The sequence below is a fragment of the Schistocerca gregaria genome, chromosome 2 (assembly GCF_023897955.1).
Source record: "Schistocerca gregaria isolate iqSchGreg1 chromosome 2, iqSchGreg1.2, whole genome shotgun sequence".
NCBI lineage: Eukaryota > Metazoa > Arthropoda > Insecta > Orthoptera > Acrididae > Schistocerca > Schistocerca gregaria.
In genome coordinates, this window is record NC_064921.1 from 424,054,299 (window position 1) to 424,072,373 (window position 18,075).

General features: G+C 36.2%; 1 protein-coding gene across 1 annotated transcript in view; it reads left to right on the plus strand.

Moving 5' to 3' along the window:
- Window positions 1–1,796, plus strand: part of LOC126323887 (nipped-B-like protein A) — a 486,440-nt gene extending 484,644 nt beyond the window's left edge. The window contains exons 25-26 of the mRNA XM_049994805.1: window positions 263–427; window positions 651–1,796. Coding sequence (XP_049850762.1) covers window positions 263–427; window positions 651–653 — 168 coding nt within the window. The 3' untranslated portion in view covers window positions 654–1,796. The remainder of the gene's footprint in view (window positions 1–262; window positions 428–650) is intronic.
- Window positions 1,797–18,075: the final 16,279 nt, after the last annotated feature.

Consider the following 18,075-nt stretch of genomic DNA (forward strand, 5'->3'; position numbering starts at 1 on the left):
AAACTAGTTTTGTGGAGACAAGCAATGTTGATGCTAAACACAATTTGATCAAAATGCTAAAAAATTTGAGTAAAAATACAGTATGTTATAGCATGTTGAAGTATGATTCAAAATGTTTAAGTCAGTTCTGTTATTTTGGGCAGTGAATTGTCCATCTAAACAATGGAATTATTCTTAGCATAGAATTCCAATAAATGCTGTAGTGATTTCAGTTTAATAATTTCTATGGTTTAATAATTTTGAAATGTTCTGGTCTTGGCAGAGTAATGTACCTAAGAGTGCCCCAAGTAGGAAGGATTCACACAAACGGAAAAAATTAAATTGCAAGAAAAAAATAGGAAAGAAACAAAGAAGGACATCAAAAGATGAAACTGAAGAAGAGAATCATAGCAGTTTTGATGACATATCTGATGGATCGTATGATATGGTAAATATGAAGTTTTAACAGTCTTACATTAACAATTTATTAATATTCTGTGTTGGAGTAAAATCAAAATGTATATGACATAAAACAGATCATTCTTAATTGCATATGTGTCAGTAGTAAGTAAACCTTGTGAATTAGTAGCAGTTATTAGCAATTTCAAATCTGTTGTACACTAGATTGTTGTGGAAACTTATATTTCATTCTGATTTGTTTTCCTTTATAGTGATGTTTCTGCTTGTGATATTGCTTCCAAATCTTATGCTAAATGCCAAAGAGAAACTGCAAAGATCACAGAATACAGGTGGAGCAGAAACTGCTTGGAAATTAATATACATATATTAGTTTCACATTATTAAAAAATATTTATACAAATTAAGTTATTTACTAAATATTATGTAGTGAGTGTTACTGATATTTATTTTGAAATAATGGGCACCCTTTCAAATAAGAGAATTGCTTTTCTTAATTGTATTTGATATTGGTAATGAGTAATGGTAATTATTCACTGTCTAGTAAAGGTGCTGAGCAACTGAAATGCATATAAAAAATAAGCTAAACAACGTAACAAATCAAAGTTGCATCATCTTCATAGATTAAATGTTAGCCCTTGCCCCCCCACCCACACACGCGCGCGCGCGCGCGCGCGCGCGCACACACACACACACACACACACACACACACACACACACACACACACACGTACACAAACAGTGTTAGTGTATGTGTGAGCAACTCTGAAGAAGAAATAATGTTCAAAATCTGAGCTGTGTATGTGCCTATCAGCTGTCCATGTTGTGCCTACTTATTTTACTGTTTCAGTCTATATTGTTGTATTTCTATGTTGTTAAATGCTGTATAGTTTATATAGAGTCTATAAATGTTTAACTTGTTGCTGTTAACTTTTTATGTTAATATACAGAGAACAGTTGTTACTTGTTATGTTTAGTTGATAGTTGTTTATCTGTTGTCAGTATAGAATGTAATTGGCGTTGTGCATGTAACAATGCAGTTGCTTCACATGTGTCTTACCTCAGTAATAAAAAAAATTAAAATATTCATATATGTGCAGTACTAAATAAGTCTTATCAGTTTCATGTTTCACCATTTCATGTTGTAAACAAGTTATTAAAAAGAAGGTCTGTGGTTATGTTACTAGAGAGAACAACAAAGTATTGTACAGCAGTAATGATTGAGAGTTTTACTATGATCACTCCCATGTATATATTAATGGCCATACAAAGAAATTTGAGTGTACTTTGCACCAGTTATTGCACTCACTTTTTACACATGCTTCCTTCAGCAATTGGACAAATTTTCTCAGCTTATATTCTAATGTAATATATGGAAATAGGAAGACACTCAGAATTTCATTGGGAAATGATGAATAAAAAATTAAAAGTAAACAAACATTTTTACTGCTGTCTCCCTCCCCCCTGCTCCTCCTCCTTCCTCTGCCTCTCTTTCCTTTCCTTTCTTGTCCTTAATTTGTTGTTACATATTCTATTCTGTTGTTTCTATACATGTTATGAAACACTTGTGAATAAACTGCTGAATACTTATTTCTAGTTCTGCACTATTACTTTAGCAGTACATAACAATATCTTTAGCACATGAGAATTCCCATCATAATCTTACTTAATATGATTTTATTGGTGTGGGCATTCTTCATAGGAGCAAGCTAAGTACACACACAAAGATAACAAAATGTGTCTTACAATTAATGAGATATTCGAGGCTATTTTGCTGTGGGCAGACAGAGAAAGGAAAATCTGCGAACCAGAGCTGCTCAACACAGAATAAAACATCTCACCAATGTATTGCTCAAGAATGATTATTCATTCGCTGAGATGAAAAGAGCATTAAGACCATCGTGTAGAAATCATAGCAATGCTGATGAAATTGAAAGTTTTCCTGCCATTCATTAAGGACATGACTGACTGCATAGAAAAATCTTAAAAAGGCAGAACATCGCAGTAATCTACAAATCCATACAGAAGATACAAGATTGCCCAAAATCGACCAAGGATGCTTGCCAACAGCTGGAAAATGCTGGAATTTCAGGATTCCATATAGTTGGGAGGTGTACTTGGGTACTACAAAAAGAACGGTCAAAGATAAGTAGAAGAGCTCAAGGGCAATTGCGGAAGAGGGGAAATTGACAGATTAGCTGTTATGGAACATGCTTTGCAGCCAGGAGACCAGCACATTCATTTTGATGGGACTCAAGTACTGGCAACCACAAGCGGACACCATAAAAGGCTACACAGAGAGGCCATAGAGATTGTCAAACACCTCAGGAATTTCAGTAGGAAGGAGGAGGGTGTGAAATTGAATGACATTGGGATTCTGATGCTGAAGAATATGTGTGCCAATCTTCAACCACAGGATGATAGCAACAGCAGACTATGGATGTCAACAATGGCCAATTATGTGCTCGCTTATTTAAAACATGTGATGTCGTGCAGAAGCTCACAGAAACAGAACTTTGTTGCCAGTAACAAACTGTGAATCAGCCCTTGAAAATATCCTTCACAAATGGAGAAGAAATCCATTTGACCATGGCATAATAGCCTGGAACATTTTATTAATTGTAACATTTTAGCCTTGAAAGTTTACATTTTACAAAATGTATCTTCTAAGCACTTATATTTTTTAGTTCCAAGCATCCATGGTGCAAGTGTATTTCCTGAATGTAGAATGTGTGCAATTATTATAGCAATAACCAGAGCCATGCATTGTGCCACATTTACCTGCCTGATACTGGCTATGGCTGACCACTTCATCATGTTGCCAGCACCGCGAGTAGTCGAGCTCAGCTGTACTTCCACAGGTCAGGGAAATGACAACACATAAACGATTAGGGCTACCGAACTGTATACACACTCTGCCTATGAGAGTCCAGTATGAAGTGAAGCCACCACATGCGACAGAAAGCGCTTGTAGATGTCACGGCACAGACTCAAAGAGGGCCTGAGTATGCTGCTGAAAATGATGAATCTAACACAAAAAAATACTTACTGTAACATGGAAGTTATTGAATTCAAAGCAAATGGTTTAATAGCCCTAATGCTTTTTAATGTTCTACATTTCACCTCTACCTCATCAAAAGCACTGATGAGGCTTTCACATGGTGGGTAGTTCTAGTATGCAATATTAAAGTATTTTACACTTGAAACTTCCTGGCGGATTAAAACTGTGTGCCGGACCAAGACTTGAACTTGGAACCTTTGCCTTTTGCGGGCAAGTGCTCTACCGACTTAGCTACCCAAGCACGACTCACGCTCCATCCTCACAGCTTTAATTCTGCCAGTACCTCGTCTCCTACCTTCCAAACTCCACAGAGGCTCTCCTGCGAACCTTGCAGAACTAGCACCCATGGGAGAAAGGATATTGCGGAGACATGGCTGAGCCACAGCCTGGGGGATGTTTCTAGAATTTCATTCTATTTTACACTTTTCTCTTAATCTGAAAGTTGTCATTGTCGAACTGACTGGCTAAACCCTTCCTTGGAATTCGTTGAGGAGAATCCATGTGCTTTGCATGTGACATAACTTTGAAATCAGGAGCCACAGAAGGTAAAGACAGTTTCAGATTACTTTCACTGTGAAGTTTGTTTCTGGATGTATTTTTTATGTGTGTAAGAAGGAAAAATCTTTTCGCACAGATATGAGTACAAGACAGGTAATAAACTTGTTACCACTTTATTGGATAGTGTAGGAAACTCAGTCTTTACACTTAACCGGAAACTCATGGGTGACATAGATTTATTTTCTCTAACGTGGTCACAGGAAGATTCAAACTGCTGATCCTTTCAGTTCACATTTCATGTGGATTCAAAAATAGTCTTTTCCCAGTGATTGCGAATCCAGTTATTATTACTAGATAGACCAGGAAAATATTGTTTTAATTTTTTCCAAAATTTGTTCATATCTTCCTTAATTTTATTATTGACATTTTCATCCAAACTAATTTGAATTTCTTCTAGGAAATCGTGAACGGTATCAAAACACTCAATTTGATCAGAATATAGACAGATTTCCCAAACTAGACAGCTTTTAATGAACAATTCATATGGACTTGCACATTACACAGGTTTGTGTTTGATCCGTGAGGTAATAAATTTAAACTGTTAATTTTTAACAACATTTCTGTCAAATAAGCTAGTTGGGAGCCAGGCTTTGCCTAGGGAAAGGTATACCTGGTGGGAAAAAGATAGATGTCAAACAATATGAGAAAAATTCTGTTGTGATATAACCATCTTCCATCCGTTTTAGTCAATAAAAACTTTTGAATTCTTAGATTAGTATTATAAAAATTTGCTAACTAGTAGGCTTGTAGGATGACCATTTATAAAATAACTATTTTCACTGCATCGTAAGATGTAGAGGTTTTTCACACTCGTGCAACAATAAGTTGATTTAATAATTCCAAGCAACAGTGGAGATTTGAGCAACCGTATCGTTGCTGATGTTACAGCCCTCAGCTGTTTTAATATAAGACCAGAGGTGAAGCACTGTGTCAGTAAATGCTGCGCAAATTACAAACCTGTTTGCCAACAGACCACAGAGATTTCATTTTGCACCTACAGCAATGTGATGCCTGTTGGGCACGCAACTTAAAGAGCTGCACAGGTAGCCGGGCCAATTCGGGTTCTGGCGGGGCACCACTTGGTCTGGTGCGGCTGACCCGGCAGTGCGAGCCGAAGCTTGCCCGGCAATCAAGGCTACAGTCCCAGGTGGGACACACAGATTCGGTGCACGCCTCAGGTAATAACCAAGTGTAACTGGTTATTAGGCTTACAGTCTACATTATATGTAAACATGTATATGAAAAGTGAGGCCCAAGTGCTCAAATGATTTTAGTAATAATAGACATACTTTCAAATTATGAGGCTTACTCTCTGACACACATATAAAGCATTCTGCTAAAAAGTGAGATACTGATGCTACATAGTAACTTCATATAGAAACACTTAAAACTAAACACAGTACACAAAATATTACACACTGTCCACAAGTTCCTATAAATAATAGAGAGAGCTCTCCAAGAGATAAAAAATTTATACAATTTTTTTCATTTCTGTCAGGTTCCCAGTGACTGATTTGATATGATCTGGAAGATTTTTGATATCTTTTTGAAGCTCATGTTTACATATCGGATCATGTTCATGATATGCATCATTTATTTTGTAAATTATACAATTTATATTGACAAAGCACATAAGTGAAAAAATGTATTGGTATGGCACCTGTTTCAATACATTTCAGCAAGAGCATCAAGGGAGGACTCTACTCCTAATTCTGATGATAATCTCTTGTGCCATAAAGACTATTTGCTTGTGACTGGTTTTTACCCAGAGTATGTGTTATGATGACGATGAATGAATCGCTGCCAATGTAAGTGACTGGTGGCCAATGCTAAATAAAAACATACAAATCTCTTCTTTGCATATACAGTAGGTTTGTCAGTGAAGTTTATAAGGAACTGGCTGCATGGTCTGTGCCTACAACGACTAAAATAATTAGAAGTCGTTGGTTAAAAATAGTTTATTGTACTTAACTCGTGGTACAGGAGTGTTCATAGTCAGGAAGAATATAATTACAAACAGAGAGCTATAGAGGCATCACATAGGCCATACTTTTAACTAATCTCCTTGTTAGAGGTTGCTTCCTATCAGCTGAAGGTTATACTACTTTCCTATTTGACATTCCAAGCAAGAGTAGCCGAGCACATGCTAGACTTGTTGCAAGCTGCGGAGCAGTGCTAGTGGCTCTAGTCTCGAATCGTGGGTCCTGTAATACTAGTACAGACCACAGTCGATAACTGCAACCCCTAACAAGTGTTGTATCAAACATTGATACCACAATATGATTCCATGTAAAAATTGTGATAGCATTCTACAAATGGAGCAAAGCAACAATGCTAAAAATCAAATAAAAGCAGTCTCGGTTGTATTTTCAGATTTGTTTTTTAATTTTTAGCTGACCATTTTTCTGGTTTTTTCCTGCCATTACGGCTAGAGGTGGAGCGAGATCTGTAGAAGTAAGGGTGTCACTCACCTTTTCTTTACTTCTATGGATCTTGCTCTGTCTGTTGCCACCAACAGACAGGATGGTGGAGAAAAGCCTGAAGATGATCTGAGGTAAGAGCCGAAACCGGTTGCCACCGAATAAAAATCTGAAAACCCAATTACTTGATTTTTATGATTACACATTTCATAAGTGAATGGAGATATTCAAGTTATACAGCTGTGATGGTTTCCAAATCATAAATAGATGTAATTGAGTGAATGAAAAATGCTGCTGAATCGAGAGTTTTATGTAGGTTAAGGATGTTAACAGACCAGGTAAGGTAGTTATTAATATGTAATCCCATGAACTTGGAGGACTCAACTGTCAATGTTTCTTTGTCAATATATTTTATTATAATATCTATGTGTTTTTATGTTTTGTGCAAAACTGAATGAAATGAGTCTTGTTAACATTGAGGGACAGACCATTTGATATGAACCAATCTAGTGCTGCTTTGAACACAGTGGTAGCAGTGTTCTGTAGATTGCAAGTGGGTACTTTGTCAGTCTTAATGGTTGTGTCATCTGCAAATAAGCTGAAGTGTGCTTTTTGGTTACTCCATGGAAGGTCATTGAAGGAAGGAAGATACGGTTTAAAGTCCTGTCAACTTCGAGGTCATTAAAAATGGGGAAGGTCATTGAAGGAGATTGAGAATCATAAGGGATCAAGCACTGAGCCCTGTGATACTCTACATTTCACTGTGCCCTAGTCAGAACAGGCAGGTGCCATTCAACACTACCTTGTGATTTCTGTCATCTAGATATAATTTGATCCACATCCATTTCTTACCATTCAGGCCATAGTGCTCAATCGTCCCTAGTAGAATTTTGTGATCTTCCCAGTTGAATGCTTTGGATAGATAACAAAATATTCCAACTGTTGGCATTTTATTCTTTATGAAATCTAGGAGTGGGTTAACAAACGAGAAAATGTCCTGTTCAGTTGAAATGCCCCTTTTGAATCCACACTGACTGTTATTAAGCATATTTTGTTTATTAAGATCAATAATCAGCTTGTTCATAATGTTCTCTAGAATTTTAGAAAGCCTTGTTAGCAAAGAAATTGGCTGGTATTTGGAAACCTCGGTTTTATTGCCATTTTTGTCAGTTGGTTTGACAGTTGCAGATGTGGTTGATTTAGAGGCTCATTAGATATGTGACAGAGAACTTTAAAAATACACTTACAGCAGTGCTTCATTACTTTGATATATTGCTCACACCAGCACCATTTTTGTTTTTCATTTGTCTGATCACACCTCAATCTCATGTGCTGTGGTATGGATATGTGCATCTAGCCAATTTTGTTCTGCACTGACTTTTTTAGAAGATTTATGGCTTCACCCATATGCTCTTTACTATCAGTTTGATCAGCTACAGTCAAAAAATGGTTGTTGAGATATAGACAAATTCATCTATCATGCTTTCATTATGACATACTTCAATAATTTCTGTATAAATTGTCTTAATTTGTTATTTGCACTGTCAATTTCAGTTGCAATTAACATAATCTCGAACTTTTAATCATATTTTTTAGGATGCTGTGGTATAATTTATATTGCTCCCCATTCCAAAGCTGTATTAGAATTTCTGTGTTGAGTGTAAAGAATTCTCGTTGTTTTAGTTGCACAGTGAGCCACATACTCCTGCCAATGGTTTTTGACATTCTCTTAGGGAATAAAGCTTCAAATGAGACAGCAAATTCATTGAGGAACAGGTAAAATTTGTTATTGACATTTTTAGCCTGATATAATATGCCCCATTCCAACTGCTGCAAATGTCTGTTGAGAGTTTACATATTTTCACTGTGGACTGCTTAAAGGATCTATTTATATAACAACTCTTGTTAGTAAGGCTTACACTGTGCGTTTTTCAACAGCTGGCCATTATGTTCAGAAGAATAATTAAAATTTTTCTTACACATAATATTATGTTATAACAATTGTAATAAAAATATTGTCAGCTGGGCTTATGCAGTGCATTGTCATTTTTGTGGGACAGTTGACAACTGCCATCAGTTTAAAAGAGCTCATTACAGTCTTTTAATCTGTTATACATTATCATTCCACCTTTCTCCTATGTATCTCTAGTGCAGTAAACTGCTGAGTTGTACTTACTTAGTTGGATCTGGTCAGTCCTTTCCTTCATGTGATGTTCATTAAAACATAATATATGTGCATTATCTACTGCATAACTTGCAGTTGTGCAGACAGACAGCTTCTCAGGTTTGTTTCTTAGACCCATAACATCCTTGTGAAATATACAAAGTTTGTCATTTTCTCTCATGGCACCATTAGTATTCAGCATGTATTTTTCACAGCTCATAAGGAACAATCCAGTTTAGAGAAGGCAGAGCTGTTGAAAAGGTCCACACTCTGACTCAGGCTGCATCATGCTACTAGCTAGTTGTGTCACATTTTGATAAAAATGCTAGATTCAGGTTTGATTTTGACTGTTGTAAATTGCAATTAGAGCTTATAAGTAGTGCACTTATAGTTACTTGAGTTACAATAGTCCTGGTACTGATGTCAGATACAAAAATTCCTGTAGAGTTGAGCATTTCCTGATTATTGTGCTTTTGCTTGCCTGCGATGCTGCTAATGATGGTGGAGGCACATCATATGATGAAGGGTCTTGAACTGTTGAAGGTTGTGGAGGGACAAATCCTGCTGATGGTTCTTAGACTACTGTCAGCTAACACAGTTCCCTTATTTTCCCCTAGGAACTGATAAACACATTCAAATGGGCCATCTTCTCATATGTTTGAAAAAAGAATGAAATCCTGTATAGTGACAGATTCTCTGTTTTGTGAATGTGTTATGAATACTCTGGAGAGTTTTACAGCATGTAGAGCAAACAAGGAAATCGATTCTGCAGATAGTACTTTGATCTCTTTCACAAAACAAATTTGAAGATACAGGCAAGCAAAAGAATGGAATTGCTGGTGTATTCACTCATTTACATAATATAAATCTCATAATGAAAAAGAAACTTCAGTGATGTGGTATGACATAAATTGTACATTAAAAGGCAGAAGCACCCAATGCAGTCAACTTCTGTAAAGTATACTAACAACAAATTGTAACAAATCTACTCAGATTGTTAAGTATTGGAATTAGTAGTTTATTCATCCAGAGACGATGTACATTGCATGGATTTCATCAATCTATATATACATAAAGGGTGAAGAATACTCTACACAGTACGAATGTGCATAGTAGACTACACAATACACAACATCAGACCACACTGAAATAGCATGTACAACTTCGATTAATTGCATTAATGTATGAGAAAGACTTTTTACATGGAATACACAGTTGATATTTTGATATAACACATAATAATTCTAACACTTTTGTACACATTATTTATTTACATCATAGCAACAGTAAGATAAAAATTACTATTGGCACAGAGTACATAAATCTAATTGTTTTGTATGAAGCTATTCCAGGTATTCATTTACACTATAATAGCAGTTGGTCATTAAAAATTTGAATATTGCTTCTTTAAATGAAGACAATTTTTTTATTTCTTTTATCTTTACCGGTAGTTTGTTATACAATCTGCTTCCTTGTATGTTTGTTTGTTTCTGCACCAAAGCCTTGTTAACTCTTTTAATATGAATGTCATTGGACTTTCTTGTGTTATAAGTATCTAGATCCAAGTTGGATTGGAAATTGTCAATATTTCTTTTTACATTAATTATGCTTTTTTGTATATAGAGTCACGGTAGGGGTAGAATATTTAGCTGTTGAAATAATTGCTTTGAAGGAGTTAGCCTTGAACTGTTGGTAATTATTCTAACAGCTCATTTTTGTAGAGTGAAGATGGTTTTGGTATTTTTCGTACTATGACCCCAGAAGGTGAGGCCATAGGTAGTAACAGAATGTATATAAGCAAAGTAAACAGATCTGCTACATTCCCTACTACATACAAATCTAATAACATGTAATGCAAAGCAGGCAGAGCTTGACTTACGAGAGAGATACAGGATGTGAGATTTCCAGTCTAAATTTTCGTCTATATGTACACCTAAGAATTTTGTGGTAGCAATTCTCACAATTTCTTTATTTTGTATTCTGAGATCCAGATCAGAGTGTAACTTTGTTTTCTTGTAATGGATATAATTAGTTTTAGAGATATTTATGGCTAATTTGTTCATTTCAAACCAATTTTGCAAATATTCTATAGCTCTGGTTGCAAATGTTGGCAATACCCGGTTTATGTCAGTTACTACAATGTTTGTGTCATCCGCAAACAGTGTTATGTGAGTACCATTTACTGGAGTCTTGATACCATTTATGAAAAGAAGAAATAGGAGAGGTCCTAGAACACTCCCCTGCGGTACCCCTTTGGCACAGTATGAATATCCGATCTGTAAACAATACTTCGGTTTTTACTGTTTTTTGTTGCAATTTCTACTACCTGTTTCCTACTATGGAGATATGATTGAAACCACTTTTTTGCCACTCCTCGTATACCAACATATTCTAATTTGTCTAGCAGGATATCATGTTCGACAGTATCAAATGCCTTTGATTAGTCCAAGTTTATTCCTATTGTACTGTTGTTCCTATCTAGCCCCGTTACAATATTTTCAATGAATTGGGTGATGGCTGACTCTGTACTCATTCCTTTTGTGAAAGCCATGTTGGTTTACAGACAATAGATTGAATTTCTCAAGGTAATTTATAATTCTGTTTTTCATGACTGTCTCTATTACTTTTGAAAATAACGATAATAAAGCTATTGGTCTATAGTTTCCCACTTCATGTATATTGCCCTTTTTATACAATGGTTTTATTTTTGCAATTTTTAATCTTTGTAGAAAGACTCCTTCTCCCAACTTAACCCAGCTGCAGTCTCAAAATCTCATCAACTGGTTGTATTCCATATAAGATCGTTATGCTGAGAAAACTTCATGATAACAAGTTTTTACTTATTTGCTATGAAGCCGTTATAAGCCTGTTGGCCTTTGTCCATTACTTTGCCTTGTATGCATGGTTGTACTGTCAAAAGACATGACAGTTTCTAAACAGTCTTTCAGTGTCCTTGGTAAATTATTTATGTAGGTTAAGAATAGGAGAAGGCCAAAATCCAAAACCATGCAGGACACCACTCTTAAGATGGCACTACAAATGATGTTCCATTCTCACTTTATGATTTGTTAATGAGACATTCTGCTTTATACTCTCCACAGTTTAAGACCTTGGAAAGGTAATGAGATTCCAGTCAGATAGGTTTTCTTGTTTAGTTCTAGCAGAAGCAGCATATCTTGCTTTCTCTGTACGTAATAGGAACTGATTAATTTTTAAATAGTTATCATAAAAATGTGGGTCATATTGTCAAAAAAATTTTTGGACCTAATTCTCTCCATATCTATTATTGGCTATTACTAATGCAAATTTGAATCTTTTGTGAAATATTCTGTGATTGATTGACTGACTGCATAGATAGCCGAAAGGGGCAAGGGAGGTGGCTGCATGTCTGAAGAGTTAGTATACCATATTTGTCTGGTAGACTTTATTAGAAGCCACTTCCAGATCTGCTTAAAACATGATAAAAATTTTATAATATTAAATGGGATAAAAACAGGTGTTGTTATATTTCATAAGTAAAACGGAAAGCATTTTCTTAATACCCGAAATGGAAACTGACTCTTGTAATGCACAAGATACTAATTGCATTTGCCATATACAGTTTTGAGACACCACAAATGATTTATGAACAGGTTCTTCAGCGATCCCTAAGCCACATTTTTGGTTAACTAGCTAAAATTATTTAACACTGCGAAATGTTTCAAGGTATATCCTCAACGTCAGACAAAAATGTCAATACAACATAAATACATATAGAATCTTAAAAGCAGTACTATTTTGTCTTGGCATGTGCTGTGACCTTCTCTGTTCATCTGAAACAGCTGTCCTTTTGTGGAATATTCACTTTCACCCATCGCTGTGGCTAACTGGGTGTCACTGTCCATTGTTTAAAAACTTATAAGGAATACTTATGCAATGAACTCTCAAATTGCTTCAATGTTCTTGTCTGATTTGGAATCAATTTTAAGACAGTAAAAATTCCATCATTGTTGTGAAGGTAAATTTCTTGTAATGTCTCATCAAAAATTAGCGCTAGGTTTTCAAATCTATGAGCAAACACCAGTACATATCATAGAAACTTAGTACATTAAGAAGAGTTTGTAAATATACAAGGTTGCCAAATAGCAGGTTTGTTTGCTGCACCATTGCCTACATTTAAGGTACATTGATACATATTTCTTTGTATTCAATAGTAGTTTTTACAGTTTGTCAACCAGTAGGCATCAGTAATGGTCAGGCCACAAAAAATGTTAAGTGTTTCCCGCACAGTAAAAAAAAGTTTGGATTAGAAAATATGATGTTCTACAATGAAGATGTGTGCATTTATAATTATGTGCAGTTCCCAGAACATACTATTACATTTTTCAATAGCATCTGTCACAGAAGCCCTCTTAGGGCATTTGACTCTCCCATTGAATCTCATTGCTATGTTTGCTTCAATTTCCTTCACACATTTATGTCGAAGAACTAAGATATTTCTGCACTCAAGAAAACACCAATGTAGTCCACTATGTTGGGTGGCTGAAAAAGTGATGAATTTGCCTTGTTACATCATCAAAAGAAACCTGAGAATGAACAAGTAATAGTCACAGTTGCTGCATTTTATTTGAAAATAAACAAGACCATACATGGCTAGTGAATTAATTGTGTCAGGAGTTGAAAATAACACAATGAAATTAATTTCTCTCACAAATGCTGCTTTTCATTCTCATTGCAGGAGATTAATAAGTGCTTTTCCACCTTGTCCAGTTTGTCTGCATGCTATTGAACTAATCATGGCACTTACTTTAAGACATAGAATGCATTCGATGTTATGATCATAGTAACTACCAACTGTTCATTCAGATACTTGTAATGCAAAATTATATTTTACTGAACATAATGATTTATTGTTGACTGTTGATTGGGGGCCCCCTTATATATAACACAGTATGCACATTTAGTCTGCCACTATCTACTGCAAGCATTCATCTACGTTGTGGATTAACTGCATTGATTTGTCCACCATTGATGATCTATTCTAAGGTATTAATTTGTTATGTTTGTTGCGTCAGAACTTCAAATTGATTCACCATGAATTGCTTGAGCTTTTTTTTCTGAACTGCATACTTTAGTAATGTCTCCGTTTTTTTGTTTCGTATGTGACAGGCAGCTTTGTGGAATGAACTTTTGTATAGTCTTCATCCTTCACCAAATCAATAATTTGGATGAACTATGATTAATATTGTTTCATAAAATTATAGGCACACAGCCAGACGTCACTGTCGTCTGCCATGATATTTCAGTATAATCTTCTAGCCATCTACAGATATATACTGGCAACAGTAGACTTAGTTCATCTACGGCTACATACATTATTTGTAGGCCTTCTTATAGAGCCCTGCGGAGAGTATCTTGTACCACTAATAGTTATTTCCTATGTTGTTCGATTCACAAATAGAGCTAGGGAAAAACTGTCTATATGTGTCTGTATGTGCCGTAATTCCTCTTAATTTCATTGTCCTTATGCAAAAAGCATGTTGGTGGCAGTCTTCCAGGGATTCCCAATTCAGTTCACGAAGCACCTCAGTAACACTCAGATGTTGATCGAATCTACTGGTAATAAAACTAACAGCCTGCTACCGAACTGCTTCAATGTCATCTTTTAATCTGACCTGGTGGGGATCTCAAATACTTGAGCAGTACTCTCAAGAATAGGTCACTTAAGTTGTGATGTTCATCTGCTTTATTTCTTCATTGATAGCCCTCTGTGTCAACATACTGCATGATTATACTGGCTGAAAATTGGGAAGGTGGGGGGGGGGGGGGGGGGGGGGGGAGAGAGTTCAACATTGAATGATGTAGCCAACAGTTGCACAGTTGTGTTTCACAGCTCTCTTTGTTGTCACTGTCTACAACCCCCCAATATTACACAATTATATGGCCAGTTCACTATTGGTAAACATTGATAAGCCTCATTAATAGGTTGCAGGCAACATCAGCATACTGCTACAATAGTTCACTGTTGAAAGTCTATGTGCGGTAAACACCTAACCGCACAGTTCTTGAAGAATAATACAGTAAGGGTGATACTATTTTTCGAATAAATTAAACAGGCAATGTTATTAATTGTTATAACACATGGCTTATTTGTGTTACACTTATTCCTCTGTTAAGCTGATGCATAGTTGTTATTCTAATCAATATATGTTTCACGTCTGAAAATTGACTGTTGACTGACTGTCTCGGGACAAAAAATCTGTCCTTTATATATCCTCACAATAATAGGTACTGTAACTATACAATGTTTGATGTTTAAGTTACAGAAATTACATTTCAAACATAATTCATTCAATTAACTGAATACTTCAAGTTTTGTTTAAATAATGAAATTAACAGATGTAGTTATACAAACAATACATTTGACAAACCTGGTAATTATTTAGGAATTAATTAAGGGTTGCCTTTGCTGATATGTTTTTGAATAGAGCCAAATAAATGCTTCAAGAATCCTAGTAGTTCTTCTTTCAAATGTTTATAATTAGTATAGAATTTATATTTCTTTATAAGTCAAGAGTATAATCAAAGTAAAGAAACAATTACTGATTTCACCCTATAGCAAAAGATATTAACTAGTAATGGCCAAAATAAATTAGGAAATTAACCACATACACAAAACTAAGCACAAAATTAGACCTTAAGACAGAAGGCCAACCTTTCTCTTTTATGGAAATGCAGATTATACTCATGCATATTAATGGTAATTAGGCAAATATGAATTTGAGGAGGCAGATGGCAAAATGAGGGGAAGTAAAAAGATCGCAGCTTGCTTCATCACAAAGTGTTCTATAGGTAGTCTCCTTTGTAGATGAGATAGACTTTCCTGAAACACTTACAATAAACTGAAAACACTCTCAATAAATGTTAGTCGACCATTCAGCTTCTTTACTACCACCCTTAAGTATTCATTCTATAATATTTAATTGACATGAATGTGTCAAGCAGTACACTAATAATGCTTTGAATTCAAATATTACGGGATTGTTTTTCCTACTCATCTACATTAAATTACAATTTTCTGCATTTACAACAAGCTGCCATTAATGACATCAACTAGAAATTCTGTGTTAGTAATTGTATATCCTCCTACAGACATTTAATCACTCTACAGTGTCATCAGCAAACAGCTGCATATTGTGACTCACCCTGTCTATCAGATTGTTTATGTATATAGAGAACAAGGGGGGGTCCTATCACACTTCTCTGGCCCACTGCTCTTGATACTCTTGTCTCTGATGAACAACTGACATCGAGGACCATACTGAGTTCTAATACTTTAAAAAAAGTCTTTGAGACAGTCATATATCTGGGAATCTATTTTTTATGGTCAAACCTTCATTAACAGTATCCAGTGAGACACCATTTTAAACTCTTTCTGGAAATGTAGGAATTTGGAACCTGCCTGTTGCCATAAAGAGGAGCTGGCCACAGTTTGTGAACTGCTGAAGACACTTATGGTCATGGTCAGCTGTCTGCAGCCTGCTGCCTCAGGCTGTAATGGCAACAGAGCAATTGACATACCGCATGTAACACATTTGGCGTCACTTGTTTCACCCATTATCTCTGCTGTCGAGGCACTTTCCAGTGTATCCAACACAAGGGATCCACACACATTGTTGAGTAAATGACAGCTTGTTACACAGTTGTATATTTGAGATGGAGTATCAGTGTGGAGCCTATCTGTCTGACTTCGCCCATTAATCCTGAATTGATAGGAGGCCACCCTTTCAGCGGGGTCTGAGCAGACAAACAGGAGGAAGGGTTTACTAGTTATCAGGAGCTCCAATATTAGGCATGCTTTGGATCTTCTTCAGAAAATAACGTTCAGGGCCATAAAGAATTCTAATGAGCCCTCAATGTGCCCTGTATGCAGCTATTTAAAGTGCAGGGTTGCTCATGTTGGCACCAATTGTTCATGCCACTTCATTATTTCCTACAGGCAACTGCCAGAAGTGGTGAAGAATGCTGTACTTTTTGGAGTGGATACAAGTAGAGTTCACAATTTGCAGCAAGATACTCTGAGTCGATCAGACCCATTGGTTTGAAGTCGAATAGATGGTCTCAACCAGAGGCTCGATCAATTCTGTGACGGTCACGGCTGCAGATTTCTGGACCTGTGTTACAGGTTGTAGAGATGTAGGACTCCTCTTGATAGGTCAAAGGTACACTCCACCATGGAAGCATCTAGCCATGTAGTGGGGTACTCGTGAAGTGCGCATGGGATTTTTTGGGCTAGATGCTAGTTTGTGGTCCTCTGATGAACGCTCACCAGTTGATATGCAGAGAGTGAAATCAGATTGCATAAAATGTAGAAACACTTCAACTGTCAAAATTTGAATAATAAATTGTGGAAGGGTTTGTAACAACTTTCCTTAATTTACTGCCCTCCAGGAAATATATTATTCTCAGAACTGAGAGCTGGCTGAAACCCAAAGTAGAATGTTCTGTGATACTTGGTGATTCATGGACAGATTATATGCCATAGGAGGGGGAGGCTTCATTGCACTTGATAAAAATATTGTCTCTATTGAGGTTGAATTTGAGTGTGACAGTGAAGTTATCTTGATACACATACAGATCTATGTGAAACCAACTTGATATTTTTACTGGCCACCTGATTCTGCTGTGACACTTTTAGAATCGTTTGAGGGAAGTCTACAGTCAATATCGTGGAAATATCCAGATTGTGCAGTATTTGTTGGAGGTGACTTTAACCCACCAAGTATATACTGGAATATCTATGGATTCACTACAGCTGGCATGGATAGACAGTCTTCTGAAATACTTATGAGCTCTTTCGTCAAAAATTGCCTTGAACGAGACACACACACTGGCATTATTTTAGACCTTGTAGCTACAAGCAGGCTTGACCTTATCGACATTTCAGCAGAGAAAAAGGGATTAGTGATCATGGTCTCATCATAATAACAATGGTTACTGAAGTTAATAAATCTGTCAAGAATGTCAGGAGATTGTTTCTGCTAGAAAAAGCAAATAACCAGTTGACAGCAGCCCACTTATACAATGAGTGGACATCATTTAGCTCTAGCATGATGGATGTAGATGGATTATAGGCACAATTTAAACTGAATGTACATCATGCTCTGGAGACATTTGTACCAAGAAATTGGATTATGGATGGAAAAGACCTTCAGTAGTTTAATAACCAAATTCTGAACATGCTGAGGAAGTAAAAGAGTGCATCAAATGTTTACAGGCCAACTTTAGTTTAAATTCATGCATCCATAAGAAGGGCAACGCACTAAACATATAACTTCCATCATTATACTTCAGTGTAAGATCTTGTGACAACCCGAGAAATTTCTGGTCATAAGTAAAAATCACGAAGCAGGCTGAAGGCTTCTGTCTAGTCACTTGTCAACCATTCTTGAGTGGCGATAGGAGACAGGAAAAGGAAAGCTGAAGTTTTAAATTTC